The sequence below is a fragment of the Salarias fasciatus genome, chromosome 7 (genome assembly GCF_902148845.1).
Source record: "Salarias fasciatus chromosome 7, fSalaFa1.1, whole genome shotgun sequence".
NCBI classification, from domain to species: Eukaryota; Metazoa; Chordata; class Actinopteri; order Blenniiformes; family Blenniidae; genus Salarias; species Salarias fasciatus.
The window spans coordinates 1512049-1528196 of record NC_043751.1 but is presented as its reverse complement, the minus strand read 5'-3'; the positions used below and the strand labels follow the sequence as shown (position 1 = coordinate 1528196).

The 16148-nt window shown below is 50.3% G+C and overlaps 1 protein-coding gene across 1 annotated transcript in view; it reads right to left on the bottom strand.

The window, feature by feature from the left end:
* itga11b (integrin, alpha 11b) overlaps window positions 1-16148 on the bottom strand; it is a 29744-nt gene that overhangs the window by 2493 nt on the left and 11103 nt on the right. Inside the window, exons 3-24 of the mRNA XM_030096345.1 lie at window positions 12670-12779; window positions 11727-11818; window positions 11464-11578; window positions 11202-11329; window positions 10359-10507; window positions 9959-10103; window positions 9672-9837; window positions 8765-8835; window positions 6794-6938; window positions 6448-6596; window positions 5833-5976; window positions 5379-5582; window positions 4647-4777; window positions 4415-4566; window positions 2537-2676; window positions 2353-2463; window positions 2146-2231; window positions 1862-2066; window positions 1677-1775; window positions 921-997; window positions 348-431; window positions 95-179 (exon numbers count right to left, since the gene is read on the bottom strand). Of these exons, the coding sequence (XP_029952205.1) occupies window positions 95-179; window positions 348-431; window positions 921-997; window positions 1677-1775; window positions 1862-2066; window positions 2146-2231; window positions 2353-2463; window positions 2537-2676; window positions 4415-4566; window positions 4647-4777; window positions 5379-5582; window positions 5833-5976; window positions 6448-6596; window positions 6794-6938; window positions 8765-8835; window positions 9672-9837; window positions 9959-10103; window positions 10359-10507; window positions 11202-11329; window positions 11464-11578; window positions 11727-11818; window positions 12670-12779 (2788 nt within the window). The remainder of the gene's footprint in view (window positions 1-94; window positions 180-347; window positions 432-920; window positions 998-1676; window positions 1776-1861; window positions 2067-2145; window positions 2232-2352; window positions 2464-2536; window positions 2677-4414; window positions 4567-4646; window positions 4778-5378; window positions 5583-5832; window positions 5977-6447; window positions 6597-6793; window positions 6939-8764; window positions 8836-9671; window positions 9838-9958; window positions 10104-10358; window positions 10508-11201; window positions 11330-11463; window positions 11579-11726; window positions 11819-12669; window positions 12780-16148) is intronic.

The window sequence follows — 16148 nt, the reverse complement described above, 5'->3', positions numbered from 1 at the left end:
TGCTCCCTCCGCCCTGCCCGGGAGGGTTTCGGTGTTTCTGTTTCCTGTCTGGACGTCTGGGAGCGTGTGTGGAAACGGTGTGTGTTGAACTCACAGAGTAGGTGAGGCTGAAGCTGGTGGAGCCGGCGTCTGACTCCTCCATGTCCGGACTGATCCGGAACCCGGGGGGCCCCGAGCCTCTGGCCGCCGGAGAGCCAGGTCCCAACATTCAGGAAGAACAGAGCAGCAGCAGGTTTACTGATGAAGGTCACATGTTACAGCACAACGCCAGTGTGTGTGTGTGTGTGTGTGTGTGTGTGTGTGTGTGTGTGTGTGTGTGTGTGTGTGTGTGTGTGTGTGTGTGTCACCTGTTGAAGAGCAGATCAGCCTGATATTTCAAAGGGAGGAAGAGATCGTTGGTGTTGTCATCCAGGTATTTCTCCTGTCCTTGACTGATACACACACACACACACACACACACACACACACACACACACACACACACACACACACACACAGTGTGTAAGCTTCAGGGACGGTGGTGTGTGTTACCTTCCTAACTGCACCCTGATGTCCAGCTGTTCGGCAGATGTTTGCTCTGCAGTTCGCTCTCAGCCTAATAGCAGAGGCGCTCCAGCAGGGGGCGCTTCCTTCAAACTCCCCTTCGCCCTGCCCCATGAGCAAGGCACAGCCGTGTGTGCTGCTTTCTTCAGGGAGCTGCTTCCCACTGCAGGAGGTGAGCTCAGGCAGTCTGGTTCTCTTAACGCAGCAGATTCAGTCTGGATCCATCAGACGGATCCAGACTGAATCTGCTGCGTCGGTTCAGATCTCTCCAGTCTGCCTCAGAGCTTTCATCAAACCTCCAGCAGTGCTGGACAACGCGTGGCGTCCGCCTGAACCTCTTCCATTCAGAAGGTTCTGGCTGTCCCTCCTGGACTCACCTGCTGGCTGTGATCACCACCTGGACGTGATCCAGGAAGACGGAGCGGCTGAACTCAAACTCCAGGCGGAAGTCCACCTGGACGGAGGAGCAGAGCCGGGTCAGGCGCCCTGCAGGTGAAGCCGCTGTGTGTGTGTGAGTGTGTGAGTGTGTGAGTGTGTGGGTGTGTGGGTGTGGAGCAGCAGACTGGCGTTGCTGGGGGGCTGGCAGCGTGGCGCCATGTTTACAGCGAGACTCGTCGGGGTCACGACCCGAGTCGACGCTGCTCCCGTCAGTCGCTCTCATCATCTGGAGCTTCCCAGGTGGGGATGAATGAAGCAACGCTCCATCAGCTCCATCAGCTCCATCAGCTCCATCAGCTCCATCAGCAGGCCAAGCTCCTGCTCGGCCGTCTGCAGCCTCACTGCCACTGAATACCCAACTCATGTCTGACCTTTGACCTTCACAATTACATCTTTCACTAATGGTCAAACAAATCAGTTGGACTTTTCTTAAATTTACTTTACAAGTTTTCTACAATTCTTGTGTTTTCCAGGTGCTTGATTACAAACAAAAAGTCTCAGAATATTTTTTCTTTTTTAGTGCTTCCTGCTCGTTTTCCTTCATATGTAACTTAGACAGTAAATGTCGGTACTTATTTTATTCATTTAACTGTTTTATTCTTATTTTGCTTTTCCATTTTTTTTTTTTGCATTTTGAAAAAAAGGAACTCAAGCAAAGCAAACTTCAAACAGTGTGACGTTCTCTTCTCACCCACCTGGGCTCCAGACTTCATGAAGGGAACGCTGAGGTTGCAGAGCCTCTGGCCGGCCAGCCTGTCTTCAGAGTCACACTCAATGTAGATGTCTGACAGGCCCTGTGGGGGAGGGGCAGAGAGAGGCGTCCTGTGGGGTCAAAGGGTCACCGCAGACCGAGTCAGACTCCGCCGGAGGCTTTGCGCACCTTGACCCCGACGCTGGAGAAGAGCAGGTTGGAGGAGAAGGAGAGGTGGATGGCGGGGCCGTACGCGTTGTCGCCCGCGTTCTGCAGGCGGGAGAACACCATCAGCCTCCTCCGCCGGGACTCCACCACGTGCGTCGCGTCCCCAGCGGAATGCAGACGGCTGCAGACGGAGCCGGACGCCGTTCCTCCCGGGCCGCAGAACGTCCTGCGGGCAGAGGGTCGAGCGAGCGGCGTGAGAGCGAGCGAGCGCCGCACCGACACCGGGCGCCGAGCCGCCGACTGACCGGACGTCCGGCAGGTCGGCGGAGCTGCTGAGGACCAGGTCGGGCTGGCAGTCGTCCTCCTGCTCACAGCCGTTCCAGAAGAGGAGCTGCAGCAGGAGAGCAGAGAGTCGTGGCATTGCAGCAGAGCCTCTCACGTTCGCCACGCTGTCGGGTTTCATCTAGCAAAGAGTCCAGCCTTCAGCGTCTCCAGGACAGACGAGACTTCACCTCGGTCCTCAGGCTGGTTGGCCAATCCGGGTCCAGCACCGGTCCGCCGTCTGCGTTCTGCAGCCCCGTCTCCATGGCAACCGCAATGGGTCGCCCATAGTCCGTGTTGTCCTGCACAAGTGAAGTTTTCACACAGAATTGTGTGTGTGTGTGTGTGTGTGTGTGTGTGTGTGTGCTGTCTGACCTGCACAGTGAAGCCCAGCCGTTGGCACCGGCTGTCCCCGGCCTGCAGCAGCAGCGCTCGCGGCTGCTGTCGGTGCGGCTCGTCCAGGACCGCCCGCGGCGGGAAGCGCTTCTCGTCCAGCACCAGGCTGTACCACACACCTGAGCCACCAGCAGGGGGAGTTATGTTCTCTCTCTCACACACACACACACACTCACGCATGCACTGAGCAGCACAATGGGAACGCTAACACCACCGAGGAAGCCAGAGGAAGTGCCGTGACCTTCACTACAAGCTGTGTCCAAATACTCCAGGTTCTGAGAGAGTTTCTGAAACGTCAGGATTGGAAAACTTTCACCTAGTAAGTATTTCCATGAACGACGCCATAAAAATGAAGAGTGCGTGTTGTTTGGAATGTACTGGCGGTAAAATGAGATCTGATTTGGCAGCGGAGAGGAGAGCAGCTGCCTGTATCGAGACGACAGTGACGAGAGAGAAAGAACCACAACAAACAAATAACATCATCAAGGCGCTGCCAGCTTCTGAGAGCAGGAAGCACAAATCATCCGTCGCCGCTGCAGCAGGGTCCGCAGGAAGGCCGTCATGCCGGCGCTCTGGAGCTGTGGACGTGGCAGCAGCATCAGAGATGGAGGCAGGAAACGAAGCCTGAATTCAGAGTGTGTTCAGACAATGACACACAGCCTGATGGAGCCAGTTCCTGACGCTGCCGTCGATGTGCTGAGGAACCTGGACCCAACCCTCTAACCCCATAACCCTAACCTAACCCCAACCCCATAACCCTAACCTAACCCCAACCCTCTAACTCTAACCTAACCCCAACCCTCTAACTCTAACCTAACCCCAACCCCATAACCCTAACCTAACCCCAACCCCATAACCCTAACCTAACCCCAACTCCATAACCCTAACCTAACCCCAACACTAACCTAACCCCATAACCCAAACCTAACCCCAACTCCATAACCCTATCCTAACCCCAATCCCATAACCCTAACCATAAACAATATAACTCTAACCCTATAAAGCCAACTCTAAACATATCCTAACAATGATGTAGCCTTAATGTAACCCTAAGCCGATAACCATGACCCCAACCTAACCCTAACCCGTCCAAACACTCGTCAGGACTCTGACTCCATGTGAGTGTGTGTTTGTGGTGATGAGTGTGTGAGAGAGGAGCTGACAGACAGGAGGAGAGGAGGAATGACGGTGTGAGGCTGGAGTGATGGGGTAGTCGGGGGGAGCTGGGGGTAGTCGGGGGGAGCTGGGGGGAGTCGGGGGGAGCTGGGGGGAGTCGGGGGGAGCTGGGGGGAGTCGGGGGGAGCTGGGGGGAGTCGGGGAGTGCCAGGGGAGCAGTGACACACTCTACCAGCAGCTGGCTCGGGTTAGCGTCTCACTGAGGTTTCCATGCAGCGAGCCCGCAAATCTGGAAGCCATTAAACAGACACAGCTTTACAAAGTCATAAGAGGAGATTCTACCAGCCAGGAAAACACGGCGACACTTTCTGTGTTCTGAAGCACAGAAAAAACCCACCAAAACATCTGGGTACGCACAGCTGGGAAACTGCACAGCTTTTATAATGTACACACTTCAACATGTTCCCCTTCATTTAGCCGAAGCAGGCCCAGCATTCCTCTGAAACCATTTCAGAAGTGAAACTATCTCCAGCGGTGTTTTGGTCAAAGCCTCATCGACAGCCGTCATGATGGGTTGAGGAAGTCAGAGCGTTATTAAACAATTCAACCATAAAATCTTCGTGAAACCAGACAGAAGTCGGCGTAGCGTTCCCAGCCTGCTGTCCACATGTCAAAGATCAGAATCACAGCCGTGCGGCTCAGATGAAACATCCAGGAGCATGCTCCACCTACCGACACCACCCGTGCTCCTGGCGCTGGAGGCCAGGGTCAGACAGACGATGGCGGACATGCAGGTGGCCTCCTTCCCTCCCCGCTGGCAGTCCTTGTTAAACATGTTGACCTTCTCCGGTTCAAAAGTCAAGTTGGCTTGAATCCAGACCACAGGTCGCGACCTACAGCGAGCGGAGCAGTGAACCTGAGCACCGGACTTCCTGTGTAGAGCAATTCGAAGTCCGCATGAGGAGTCACTGACCAGACGACGACGGCAGCTCCCAGGGCTCCCACTGCCAGGTCCACCAGCCCGTCTCCGTTCACGTCCAGAACGCCGTGAACGCTCTGGCCGAAGTACTGCAGCCCTGCAGAGGCGTCGGCTGCAGACAGACGCTGTGGAGGACGCCACGCTCTTTAATGCCAACACTACTCAGCATTCTCAGGCAACAAATCGTCACAAACGACTTTGCAGAACGGAGAACACAGGGCAGCACACAGTGACGAGAAGTGCGGCGATCGGCCTCTCTCTTCCACATCAGGAGCTAAGGTTCTCTCTTTCACCAGCAGTATGTTTTCTACATTGTTTGATATGTTGCCATGGTAACATCAACATAATCTCATTTGTGATATAATGTGAAAGCCGACAACAGAACGTTATTTTCCCAGTTTCGCTGTCACATTGAAAACAGCAGCTGTCACTTTCACTACTGCCTGGAAATCGTAGCAGTCAGGCTTCAGGATGATCCAGATTCCTACAGGGGCCGAGAGATGACCTTGAATTCTAGTGTTTAATTTATCTAGAATTCATTCTAGCATAGATGATTAATGGTACAGAAAACCAGACAAGGAAAAGAAAAACTCTGTCAGCACCGGGCCGAACCAGGAAGTGGTTCAGACGGTGGATGTCAGACAGGAAACTGTTTTACTGACAGACTTGATTTGATGGTAACGTTTAAATTATTTTTTTCGTTCTTCCTGATCAGGTCCTACCTACCTGTCTATGTTGTGGCTGAATAGCTTTACCCCGGCCAAAGAATATGTAGACCGCCCCCTGGTGGTCATCTTCCAGCGGCGCTCCCACCGCCAGCTCCCTGAAGCCGTCCCCGTTCATGTCGGGTATCTGAGCCAGTGCAGAACCCAGACGGGAGTTCTGAGATTGGTCTGTTATCTCCAGCGCCCCCTGCAGGACGAACGATGTCTGGAGAGGGAAACCATAAAAACAAGCAGATAGCATTCAGCGAGTTACAGGAATAGCTGTTCTTTTAGCCAATATTAGATAAATTCATGTCCTGCATAGATTTTGTGATGAATGACATTCCAAAGAGACCAAACAGAGTCTGTTTCTTACAGTTGTTTTTACTGATTCACCTTTTCCAGTGGAACACATCTTGGAAAGCAGCAGAATGGCGACCTTTGAACCTTGAGCCACTTCACAGTCTCCATCCTACCTGTGAGCTGACGGAGTAGACGTAGACCTTCCCTCTCTCCCAGCCCTGGCTGTAGTACATGGGCGCTGCCACCAGGAGGCAGTCCGTCTTCTCATCGCCGTCTATGTCCATCGACAGCAAGACGCTGCCAAAGTACGACCCGATCTGCAAACACGAGGGCCAAACACAACGTTTTAGCTTCTGTAGCGGCAGGAAAAAACAGAATCCAAGTGCTAAAATGTCAGCGGATTTTGTAATTGTTAGTCCATAGTGTGCTTTTATTTTGAAATATTGAGTTGAAAATATTAACTCTTTTTATCCATCCTTGTCAATCTTCCAACAAAATTCAGGTAAAACACAGAGGAGTGCGTAATAATTTTTTTAGCCATGTAATACCAGTTTATGACACAAGATGGAGCAGCGAGTCAGTCTCCTGACATTCAGACAAAAGGAGAAGAAGCAGAGAATCAGGACGACTTCAGCAGTTAACAGCAACACACACACACACACACACACACACACACACAGTATACAAACAAAACACAACACATAATTGTGTGTGTGTGTGTGTGTGTGTGTGTGTGTGTGTGTGTGTGTGTGTGTGTGTGTGTGTGTGTGTGTGTGTGTGTGTGAGACCTGCTCTCCCAGCAGCGCCTGCAGCACGGTCAGGTCTCCGGTGTTTTTCATGGTGAAGACGATGACCTTCCCGGTGTGGTTGAACCTCGGCGCTCCGGCTACGTAGAGCTGAGAGCCTCTGGGTGAAATGATGGAGCCCACAGAGTAACCTGCAACATGCACACACACACACACACACACACATACACACACAGCATCAACAGGTCATGGATTCTTCCCTTTAATAACTCTTTGAGTTGAAGCATAAACATCTTATCTGACCTGAAAAATTTGCTTCGAAACAAACAAAAAAAACCCTCTTTCCAGCCACATCCTGTCAGTATCCACCCTGTATCTTTACGGTTACCCAGGTAGGCAGCGTGGTCCTTCAGCTCGTCGGGAAACTCGTCCTGGTAGGAGGACTCCGGGGGAACCACCTTCCCCTGTCTGGTCTGTTTGAGCACGGCGCCGTTCCAGTCGTAGGCGCCCACTGCTCCCAGCAGGACTCCGTCCTGAGGGGAAACCACGGACAGCTCCGTCAGACCGGCCTTCAAGCTGTGGCACCACGGTCAGCGACACGCTAAAACCAGGAAATAAACCGGCTTTCACAGAGATGTGCTAAAATAAAACAGCAGGTTTGTTCACGTCAAACTGAAGAGGCTGAAACGGAAACAGGCTCATCCAGGTGACTTCATAACACTGCAGCCATGTAACGCTGGATAAACAGCTGGAAAACTGGGAATACAGAGAATTCTTTAACATGAGCAAATGAAAGTTATCTTTGTTTTGGTTGAATTTTTTCTGTATTAAACCTTTGAATGAAACATCATCACAGTGGTTAGAACAGAGGATGAATCTCTGTTATCCATGTTGTTGGAGATTGATCTAATTTGACTGTTTTTGTTGTTGATCCTGTTTTTGTTTCAAGTTAAATGAAGATTTGTTGAGTTTAAATGTTTTCCTTACTTTTATCTATGGATGAAAAATGTTTATTTTGTTTGATAAAAATCATTTATTCAGTTACGACGGTTTGTGAAGGTTTTTCGTCGTGTTTCTCTTTATCTGTTCAGGGTTTGGGTTGCAGGTCCTATTCAGGGTCTGGTTCCCAGTACCTGTTTGAGGTCTGGGTCCCAGGTCCTATTCAGGGTCTGGTTTCCAGGTTCTGTTCTGGGTCTAGGTTCTAGGTTCTGTTCGGGGAGACTCTGCCTTCCATGGTTCCAGAACCCGGACCGGGATGACGGGGTGTACAAGGGGGTTGTTTGGACGGGATACAGATCAAGTGTCGGTGGAAGTCTGGCTCAGATCTGGAGCTCCAGTCTGCTTGGATCAGATCCAGGTCTTTCTGGATCTGGGCAGGTCTCACTGCTGCTGTGCGATGGATCCAGAAGAAGTCTTAATCCCTACGAGTTGACCTAGGAAGTGGACCTGGTCTTGGACGAACCTTCTGAGCTGCTCTTCAGAGTTTTTTCCAGTCATAAAACTGGACAGGAAGTGAAGCGATGTCCCAGGCAGACGGCGTTCCAGTCTGAGATTAACTGGTCATATTTCAGACCGTTCAGCTTGACGCCGTCTGTCGATATTTCATTTGCTGGCTGCTGCTTCGGCTCCAGCCGGCTCCAGGCGTCTGCTGATCCACACTGAAGACCCGTCTGGAGAGACGGATCGCTTCTGAACCGCATTCAGACGACGGTTCAGCGCCGGGCGACTCCTGTGAGCCGACGGCTGCACGGACGGAGGCGGTCTGACCAAACGCTCTGCCTCTGAGCTCAGAGATCAGAGCATGACTGATCTGTGCGTCCCGTTTGTTCTCGCAGGTGAATGCTGCTCTGGGTTCCCTTCAGCTGTCTTCAGCTTCAGTTCTCACTCCGACGCTGGAGTTCAGTCAAATTCCACCTCACTGGAAACACCAATATTTACCTTCCTGCTCATTTTCACAGCGTCTGTCTTCTTTTCGTTTGGCCTGTTTAGGCTTGAAGTGACTCCAACCGGAATTTTCATGCTTCAGGAAGTCTCAGTTAATGGACGACCGACTGCTGAACGTCACCATGAAATGAATGCTAATCGAGATAACTGAGAAATAATTACAAAAAAAACCCTTTGAAATCAGCTGGATTTCTGCATAAATTGGTCACAAAATGAAAGCGTCGAAGTCTTTGTTCAGCTGAAGACAGGAGGATGTGACCTGTGGTGTGCAAAACGAAACTGGTACTTCAGTCCGACCAGTAATGAAGACTGGATCTGAATTTGTCGGAGACGTTTTTGTTTGCTCCTGTTGCTGAATGTTGAACCACAGACGATCGATGAATGTGCCTGAAGGAGAAACGCCGCCAACACTCACTTTGACGAAATGCGAGGAGAATCCGGCCTGAGCCATCTGCAGCCCGAACCGGCAGCCCTGAGAGTGAACACCTGCAGGACAACCCAGCATCAGACTGCATGAATGACCCGGAACACACACACACACACACACACACACTGACTACGTTTACATGCGCTCAATATTCAGGTTAAGGTCAATATTCCGGTTTCTGAATCATTTGGAATAACCCGTTTACATGCTTAAACAGACAGAGTTACTCCTGTTTACATGATCAGGGATATCCCCTTTCAAACCGCGGAGCACAGATGACGCCATGACTGCATTTGCACTTTATGCCACTAGGTGTGCTGTTTGCATGTTCAACCTTATTTTACACAGACACCACAGAGGAAGAAGGGCGCCGCAGGCTCTCTCTGCATGTTGTTAGAAAAAAAGTAAGCCAGCGAGACGTGGTAATATGTTTAATAATGCGATGCACCATTTTTTTCAGTAAAAGAGAAGAACTGAATGATCGTTTTGGCACATTTTATTTACTTAGTAGCAGTTAAACTGTGTCACAAGTAGTTCCTGGACTCAAATGACCGAGATTCCTTGCAGGTAGAACATGCGCAGAGCAGTATTCCATGTCCCTTTCGACCGGGATATTCCGATACGCGTTTATATGACCAGAAATTCAGGTTAGAAAAGGAGTAACCCAGGGGTAATATTCAGGTTTTTAAAAACCAGAATATGAGCATATTCAGGTTTTTGCACGTGTTTACATGGCTGTGCGCAACCGGGTTATTGCTAATATTCTGGTTAAGAAAGGGTTATTGACTGCATGTAAACGCACCCACTGACTGGTGGTGTGAAAGGACCTGACCTCCGCTCTGTGGACCCACTTTCGGGGGGCGTGGCCACAGAGCGGGCCATGCTGCTCACTGACCCTCCAGGGAGAAGATCCTCTCTCCCAGAGCGTCCACGATGTCCTTCAGCGCGGACTCGTCCGTCACGTTGAAGAAGTGCGTCTCGTCAGGGTCGCTGGCGATGAATTTGATTTCCTTCAGGAACGCCTCGGGGTTGATTCCCCTGCGGTTGTAATACCCCAAAACCTGGACGAGAGACAGAACCAGGAAGAACAAGCTGTTTGGGTGGAGACGGCGGTGGGTGAGGCGGGGCGGGGGTCAGGTACAGGAGGGGCGGGGTCAGAGGGCAGACGAGCGAGGGACTCACAGCGATGGCGTACATGGTGATGTTGTCCAGCTCGCTGTCGGTGACGGCCTGCACCAGCTGAGGACTGTCGTGAGATTCACCGTCCGTGATCACGATCATCACCTTCTGGGCTCCGGGCCGGCCGCCGCGCCTGAAGGCCTCCGTCCTGCAGGGTCAGAGGTCGTCCAGAGAACATGCTGCTGAGTTCACGCTCTGGTCTGTGATGGGGTCTGGTTTCATCGGTTCCAGCCGTTCTCCACCAGGTCCTCTGAGCTAGCTGAGCCACCAGTGAGGCTACACAGTCTGCATTAAGTCCTCTGATAATAACGGCCAGTAGCAGAGGTCATGTGACACGCTGACGGTCTGGATCAGCTGGGATCACAGGCAGCCTCCTCTGGTTGGATGGTCGGGGGCGTGGTACCTTGCTACGTTGATGCCCAGCGCCGTCCGGGTCTCCTCCCCACCCCTCTGGCTGATGCTCCTCGCGGCCTCCACCACGTCCTCCACCGTCTGGTACTCCCCCAGGCTGAACTCATGGACCACTGTGGACCCGTACTGGACCACCCCCACCTGCAGCCAGGCACACCGGGGCATGACGGAGAGCAGGGAGAGCACAGCGCTGCAGGAGGTGATCGGATCAGTGGTTTGTCTCTTTGTCACGTTTCTGCTCCTCATAAGACTCTTTCCTGGGAGTTTACTCGAGGACATGCAGTAAACGGCCACAGCGTTCGTCCACCTAGAGGCACATCGGAGCTGTTCAGGATGTTTCAGCTGGGACGCTCGACACATCAGCATCGTCTGATCAGCAGAACTGGTCCAGTTTCAACAGCTGATATTTATTTCTGTCTGTTTCCAGTTATGGGAGGGTTAGGGATGATTTAAGTTGAGAAATTAACACCATGTCGATTCCAGACATGCCATTATTCTGGAGGACAGGAAACCAGCCTCTGGCTGCAGACACACAGCTTCTCAGCTGAAGCCAGATGACCTCTGACCCGTTTGGAACTGCTCTGAACCTTGGTGGTTGAGCTGCTAAAGCAGAGCTGCACAGTGCCATAGGTCTGTCCATGTTCAGTCTCCATCCATCAGTTCGTCCCAGGCAGACTCCAAACCAAGTCTTGATAAACTATTCCCTATCCACACTGACAGTACAGGCATACGCCATAATGCAATGCACATGTCTATCAGTACAGAGGGTCAATAACAGCCCAGCTTTGAGGCCATGATCACCGTGGAGGCTTCTGCAGGACGGAGACAGACTGACCTGTGTCTGACCTGGACCCATGTAGAACTTTTGCAGGACGTTTATGAGGAAGTCCTGGACCTCGTACCAGGGATAGATGGAGTTGGAGCCGTCCAGGACGATCACGATGTCCATGAACGTCTCGCATCCTGCAAGATGGACAAGAACCAGAGGAGACAGGGACGAAGTGAGGAAAACACTGAATGACAGATGGAAGGGATTACTGATGGATGGATGGATGGATGGATGGATGGATGACAGATGGACTAGTGGAGGTCATTACTCTGCAGGGCGGGGGCGATGATGTTGGAGTGTCTGAAGTTCCGGCCCACTCTGGAGCAGATCCCTGTGCTGTACAGAGAACTTCCACACTCGTGAGACCAGAGCGGACCGCAGGCCTGGCTCCGCCCCACACCCAGGGACAACATGAAGACAGCAGAGGAAACAGGGAACACTCAGCACAGGACCGGACGCCTTCTGGACCACATCCAGCTTCACGTCCTTCATCAAACGGTGTAAAGGATGAACGACTGAAGGGGAACTCACCACAAAGCTGCTGTCTCTGGGGTTAGAGGTCAGCGTCAGGCCCAGCCGCATCCCGTCTTTCCTCTCAGAGACGTTTTCTGGGGAAACTCTCCCTGTTCACCAGACAAACAGAGTTATGGAGAGAGAGGCTCTGCCTCTCTGACTGAAGGAAAACCAAAGCTGTGATCCACACTGAGAAGCAGGATATTCCCAGAGCGAAAACTCCTCAAACACTCCTGCATGTGGAGCTTCAGCTGCTGGACGAATCCACTGGAATGATAGGTTTGGATGCTCTGGTTGACTGTTCATCTGTGACTCAGAGATTCTAGCATATCATGAAATCTGGTGCCAAACATAGAGACGTGTTTATGATTCAAACCAATTACAGGAACCCTGAAGAAACTATAATGATCCCAACATTTACAGGAAGGTCACGACATTAGACAGAAATATCAGAAAATGTTTGTCCCGTCAGGGTTTTAGAGTTTCTTGATGTCTGTGCTGCAGTCTTTCAGTAGAATCTACAGGACAGATAAAGATTTCTCTGCTTCCTTATTCAGCTGCAGGAAATTAAATGTTTTCATTATGGTTTACTCTGATTTACAACTTTTTTTAAGCCTGTCTAAAGGAGGGACAGGAAAAATGGGAACGACTTAAAAAAATACATGAATTAATCAAGTCAAGACAGCTTTTTTATACAACCCGTCTTTCTGCCACATCTTTAAAAGAAATAAAAACACCGTCAGCTTGGATCCCTCATGAGGGCCTCAGCAACAGACCAGGAGATGATGGACCGGTTTCAAAATAAAAGCTGAAACCTTCATTGAGACGATGACATGAGGGAGAGAAGCAGGTGAACAGCGAGTCAGCCGGGAATCAGACCAGAGTTCATTCAGAAGGTCGACCAGCCAGACTCAGGAGCAGAACGCAGCTCCAGACTTTCCCACGATGCTTTGAGGCTCACCCAGGTTGAGTCGGGCGCAGGTGGCGGAGTCCCCGGTGTCCAGAGGACATTTGTACACGTCACCCGTCTGCTGCTTCCCGGTGGCTTCGAAGGGCGCGCCGACCAGCAGCCTGCACACACACACACACACACACACACACACACACACACACACACACACACACACACACACACACACACACACAGGATCTCATCAGCATGTGCTCCAGAATGAGTTCAGCCGAAGCAGGTTCCACAAACACAGATCATACAGCTCAAACAGAAGCAGCAGCTTCTGACAACACCAGAGTGTTTTCAATATTCTTCAACACAGTTTAATGTTCAGAGGAGAATTTAAAGAGTTTACAGTCAATAAACACATCAGGAACCAACACACCATGGAGCGACACGCCCAATGGAAAGCTAACTTCAAGGACAAAAAAACTGGCTCAATGTGAAGCATTTCAATAAATGTGTGTGTACCAGTGCTGTCAGCTTTAATCGCAGTTACAGTAATTCATGGAGGGCTGTCAATGTTTTTTTTTAAATTGCAATTGATCACAGAATCAGAGATAGGGTTAGAAATTGGCTAAAAGAACAGAAATATGAGAGGAAAGTGATTTCCTGTCTCTGAGACTTCATAGTTTCTCCTCCTGTTCAGTCTGAATTCTGAGCATCAGATTCTTCATCTGAAGCTTAAAATGTTCCAAACATTCTCCTGTGGCGTCGACGTTCTGGAAAGTTCTACACTGACAGAGAAACAGGGCCTGGCCTTCCCTTCAGCAAGTCAACTTTTAAAATACTGGATGGTTCAAATTCCACATTAGTGTTTTCTGATGACAAACTGCTCCACTGAGGTTAAAAGAGTCAGAGAAAGACAGTTTTCTGCTTTAAACTGGTGATTTTGTGTGTTGATTACAAGTTCAGAAATGATGTAATGAATCATGATTAATTGCGATCAGACTTGAGATTAATCAGTTAAACTTATTTAATTGATTGGCAGCACTAATCTGTACATATGTATTTATTGAGTATTGCAGTCCAACCACGGCTGTAACGTAAGAGACCAAAAGATACCAGGAATACACCGAATCCCCTTCAGTTTGAGCTCCAGACGCTTTAATGCAGGTGGATCAAACAGCTCTTCCAGTCAAGAAGCTCACAGACTCACAGATCCACAGATCAGCCATAGTTTAAACAATATTTGTTACTGGAATAATGAAAAAGGAAAACTGACTGTAAAAAGAGGAAGCCTTCTCCTGAAAGCAGCTTCTCTGTCCTTGTCGTGTATTTTTATTTCTGCTGATCCTCGGAGTTTCTGAAGCTTCACTGTGACTCACAGATGTGAATATTTGGAAAATTACTTCTCTAAATAAGTTTCACTGAGACTAAAGGTGGTGGTTTGTTGTTTTGATTTTAAGTGTGGATAATCAGCTGTGAACCTTTTTTCAGACTGAGCAGTAAAAATTCTCAATCAAAATCAAAATAGAAGAAGATTTGATTTTTGTCCTGGGAGTGAACAGAAGCTTCAGTGGCTGCAGATGATAAACGGGAGGGGAGCAGACGGCCCGAGTCTCCTGCAGCCGCCGAGAGTTCACCGCTCAGACATCAACACTGGAAACTGATTTAAACCCCTTCTGATTTATAAGAACACGCAATGGAAAGAAGCAGAGGCTACAGACATATTAATACCGGGTTTATTTAAGGGTAATGAAGGAAAACTGACGGAAAAACAAGCTTCTCAGTATGGACTCATGCAAAACCATAAATATAACAAAAGTTTATAAAAAAAAAATCCAATAAAATCCTGAAACCAGCCCAAGTTGCGTCTTTTCTTGTTTACAGATCCCAGCCTCCAGTAAAAAATCTCACAATGTGGAAAAGATGAGGAAATCCAACCTTCAGCCGTAAATATTTACTATGGGAGGAAAAAGCAGCAGCAGCCTGCAGCAGCTGGAGGCTGCAGGCTGCAAAGACTCTTTTACAGGATTCACTCCTTCACACCGGTCTGCTGACGCTCAGAGCTCCTGCCTCCTGCCAGAGGTCAGACTGACAGAGGAGAACCCAAACTCTGGACTCCTGTCAGGAGAGCAGGCTGTCCTGTCCAGCCTGCCTGCTTCCTGCTTCCTGCTTCCTGCTGCAGCTTCACACTCTCCTCATTCAGAGGAAGAGCTGCCTCCTCCTCCTCCTCCTCCTCCTCCCCCTCCTCCTCCTCCTCCTCCTCTTCCTCCCCCTCCCCCTCCTCCTCCTCCTCGTTGTGACGGTAAACCCCCGGCCGCGGCCCCGGAGAGGACGGCTGCTGTGGCGGTCTTGTTAAACCAGGTCCTGCTGCTTCGATGTCAAGCTGCCGGCCTGTTATTAAAGTTATCCAGAGTAAACAGCTCCACATGAGGCCAAGGTGCATTCTGGGAAGAGGCTGTGACTCACAGACCTGAGCAGACGTGACCTCTGCGTCTGACAACGCGTCTCCGGTCCGCATCTGAAGGACCGGATGACAGACCACATCCCAGAGAGCCCCGGGCCCAGTTCACCTGGGTCCAGACCACCTGGGTCCAGACCACCTGGGTCCAGACCACATCCTGCAGCCTGCACTCTTCCCAGCATCCCGGGGGTCATTTCCTGAACAGGTGCTTTCATCGACCTTTAGGTAACGACCTCTGAACTACGCACCAGCTGGACCTGCTCTCCCTGCTTCATCGGGCCGTCTGTCTCTTAATTACCAGCAGGATCTGGTCCTGTGGTGTTTCCTGTGTGTGTGTGTGTGTGTGTGTGTGTGTGTGTGTGTGTGTGTGTGTGTGTGTGTGTGTGTGTGTGTGTGTGTGTGTGAGTTGTTGCGCGGTTTGTTTTTTCCTCTGCAGCTCCTACAGGGAGATGTGCTGCAGTCACTTTTCCCGCTGCTTCAGATTTCAGTTGGACTTTCTAACAGAATGGGGTCAGCTGGACCTGATCGTGTGTCTCGGGAGACGTTTTGTCACATTTCATGCTGATGGTTGGATGTTTAATCCATCTGAAGCGATTCATCCTAAGTTTCCCTCATTTCTCTCTTTTTGGATCGTTTTGAATGTTTTTTTCAGGCGGCCTTCTGTAAAGCACAGTGGAGGCAGCATCATGCTGTGGGGCTTCTTTAGGTTTGCAGGTATAACGGGAACAGATCAGTCTGTGTTTCATTGAGAAATGTGTTCTAGTAAAGTGCTTGAGGAGGCTGAAGGAAAGGATGGAGAGTTTTAAAGTGATTATCACTGAATCCTGACCTCAGACTCTCAGTCAGGACTGAAACAGTCAAATGAATCAGAGAGGGAAAAACAAGAAGCTGAGCTCCACCAAATAAAACTGGGTGTAGAGATTTCCATTCTTTATGATTTCATGTGTTTTTGCCTCCTTACAAAAGGAGGAGCAGATCAAATTCCTTCAGTCTGGCAAAGTTTTCTGAATCTCTTGTGCTGCCGCTGCTCAGATTTTCCTTTTGTTAATTCCTCTTCAAGCAACTGATTTGAGAGCAG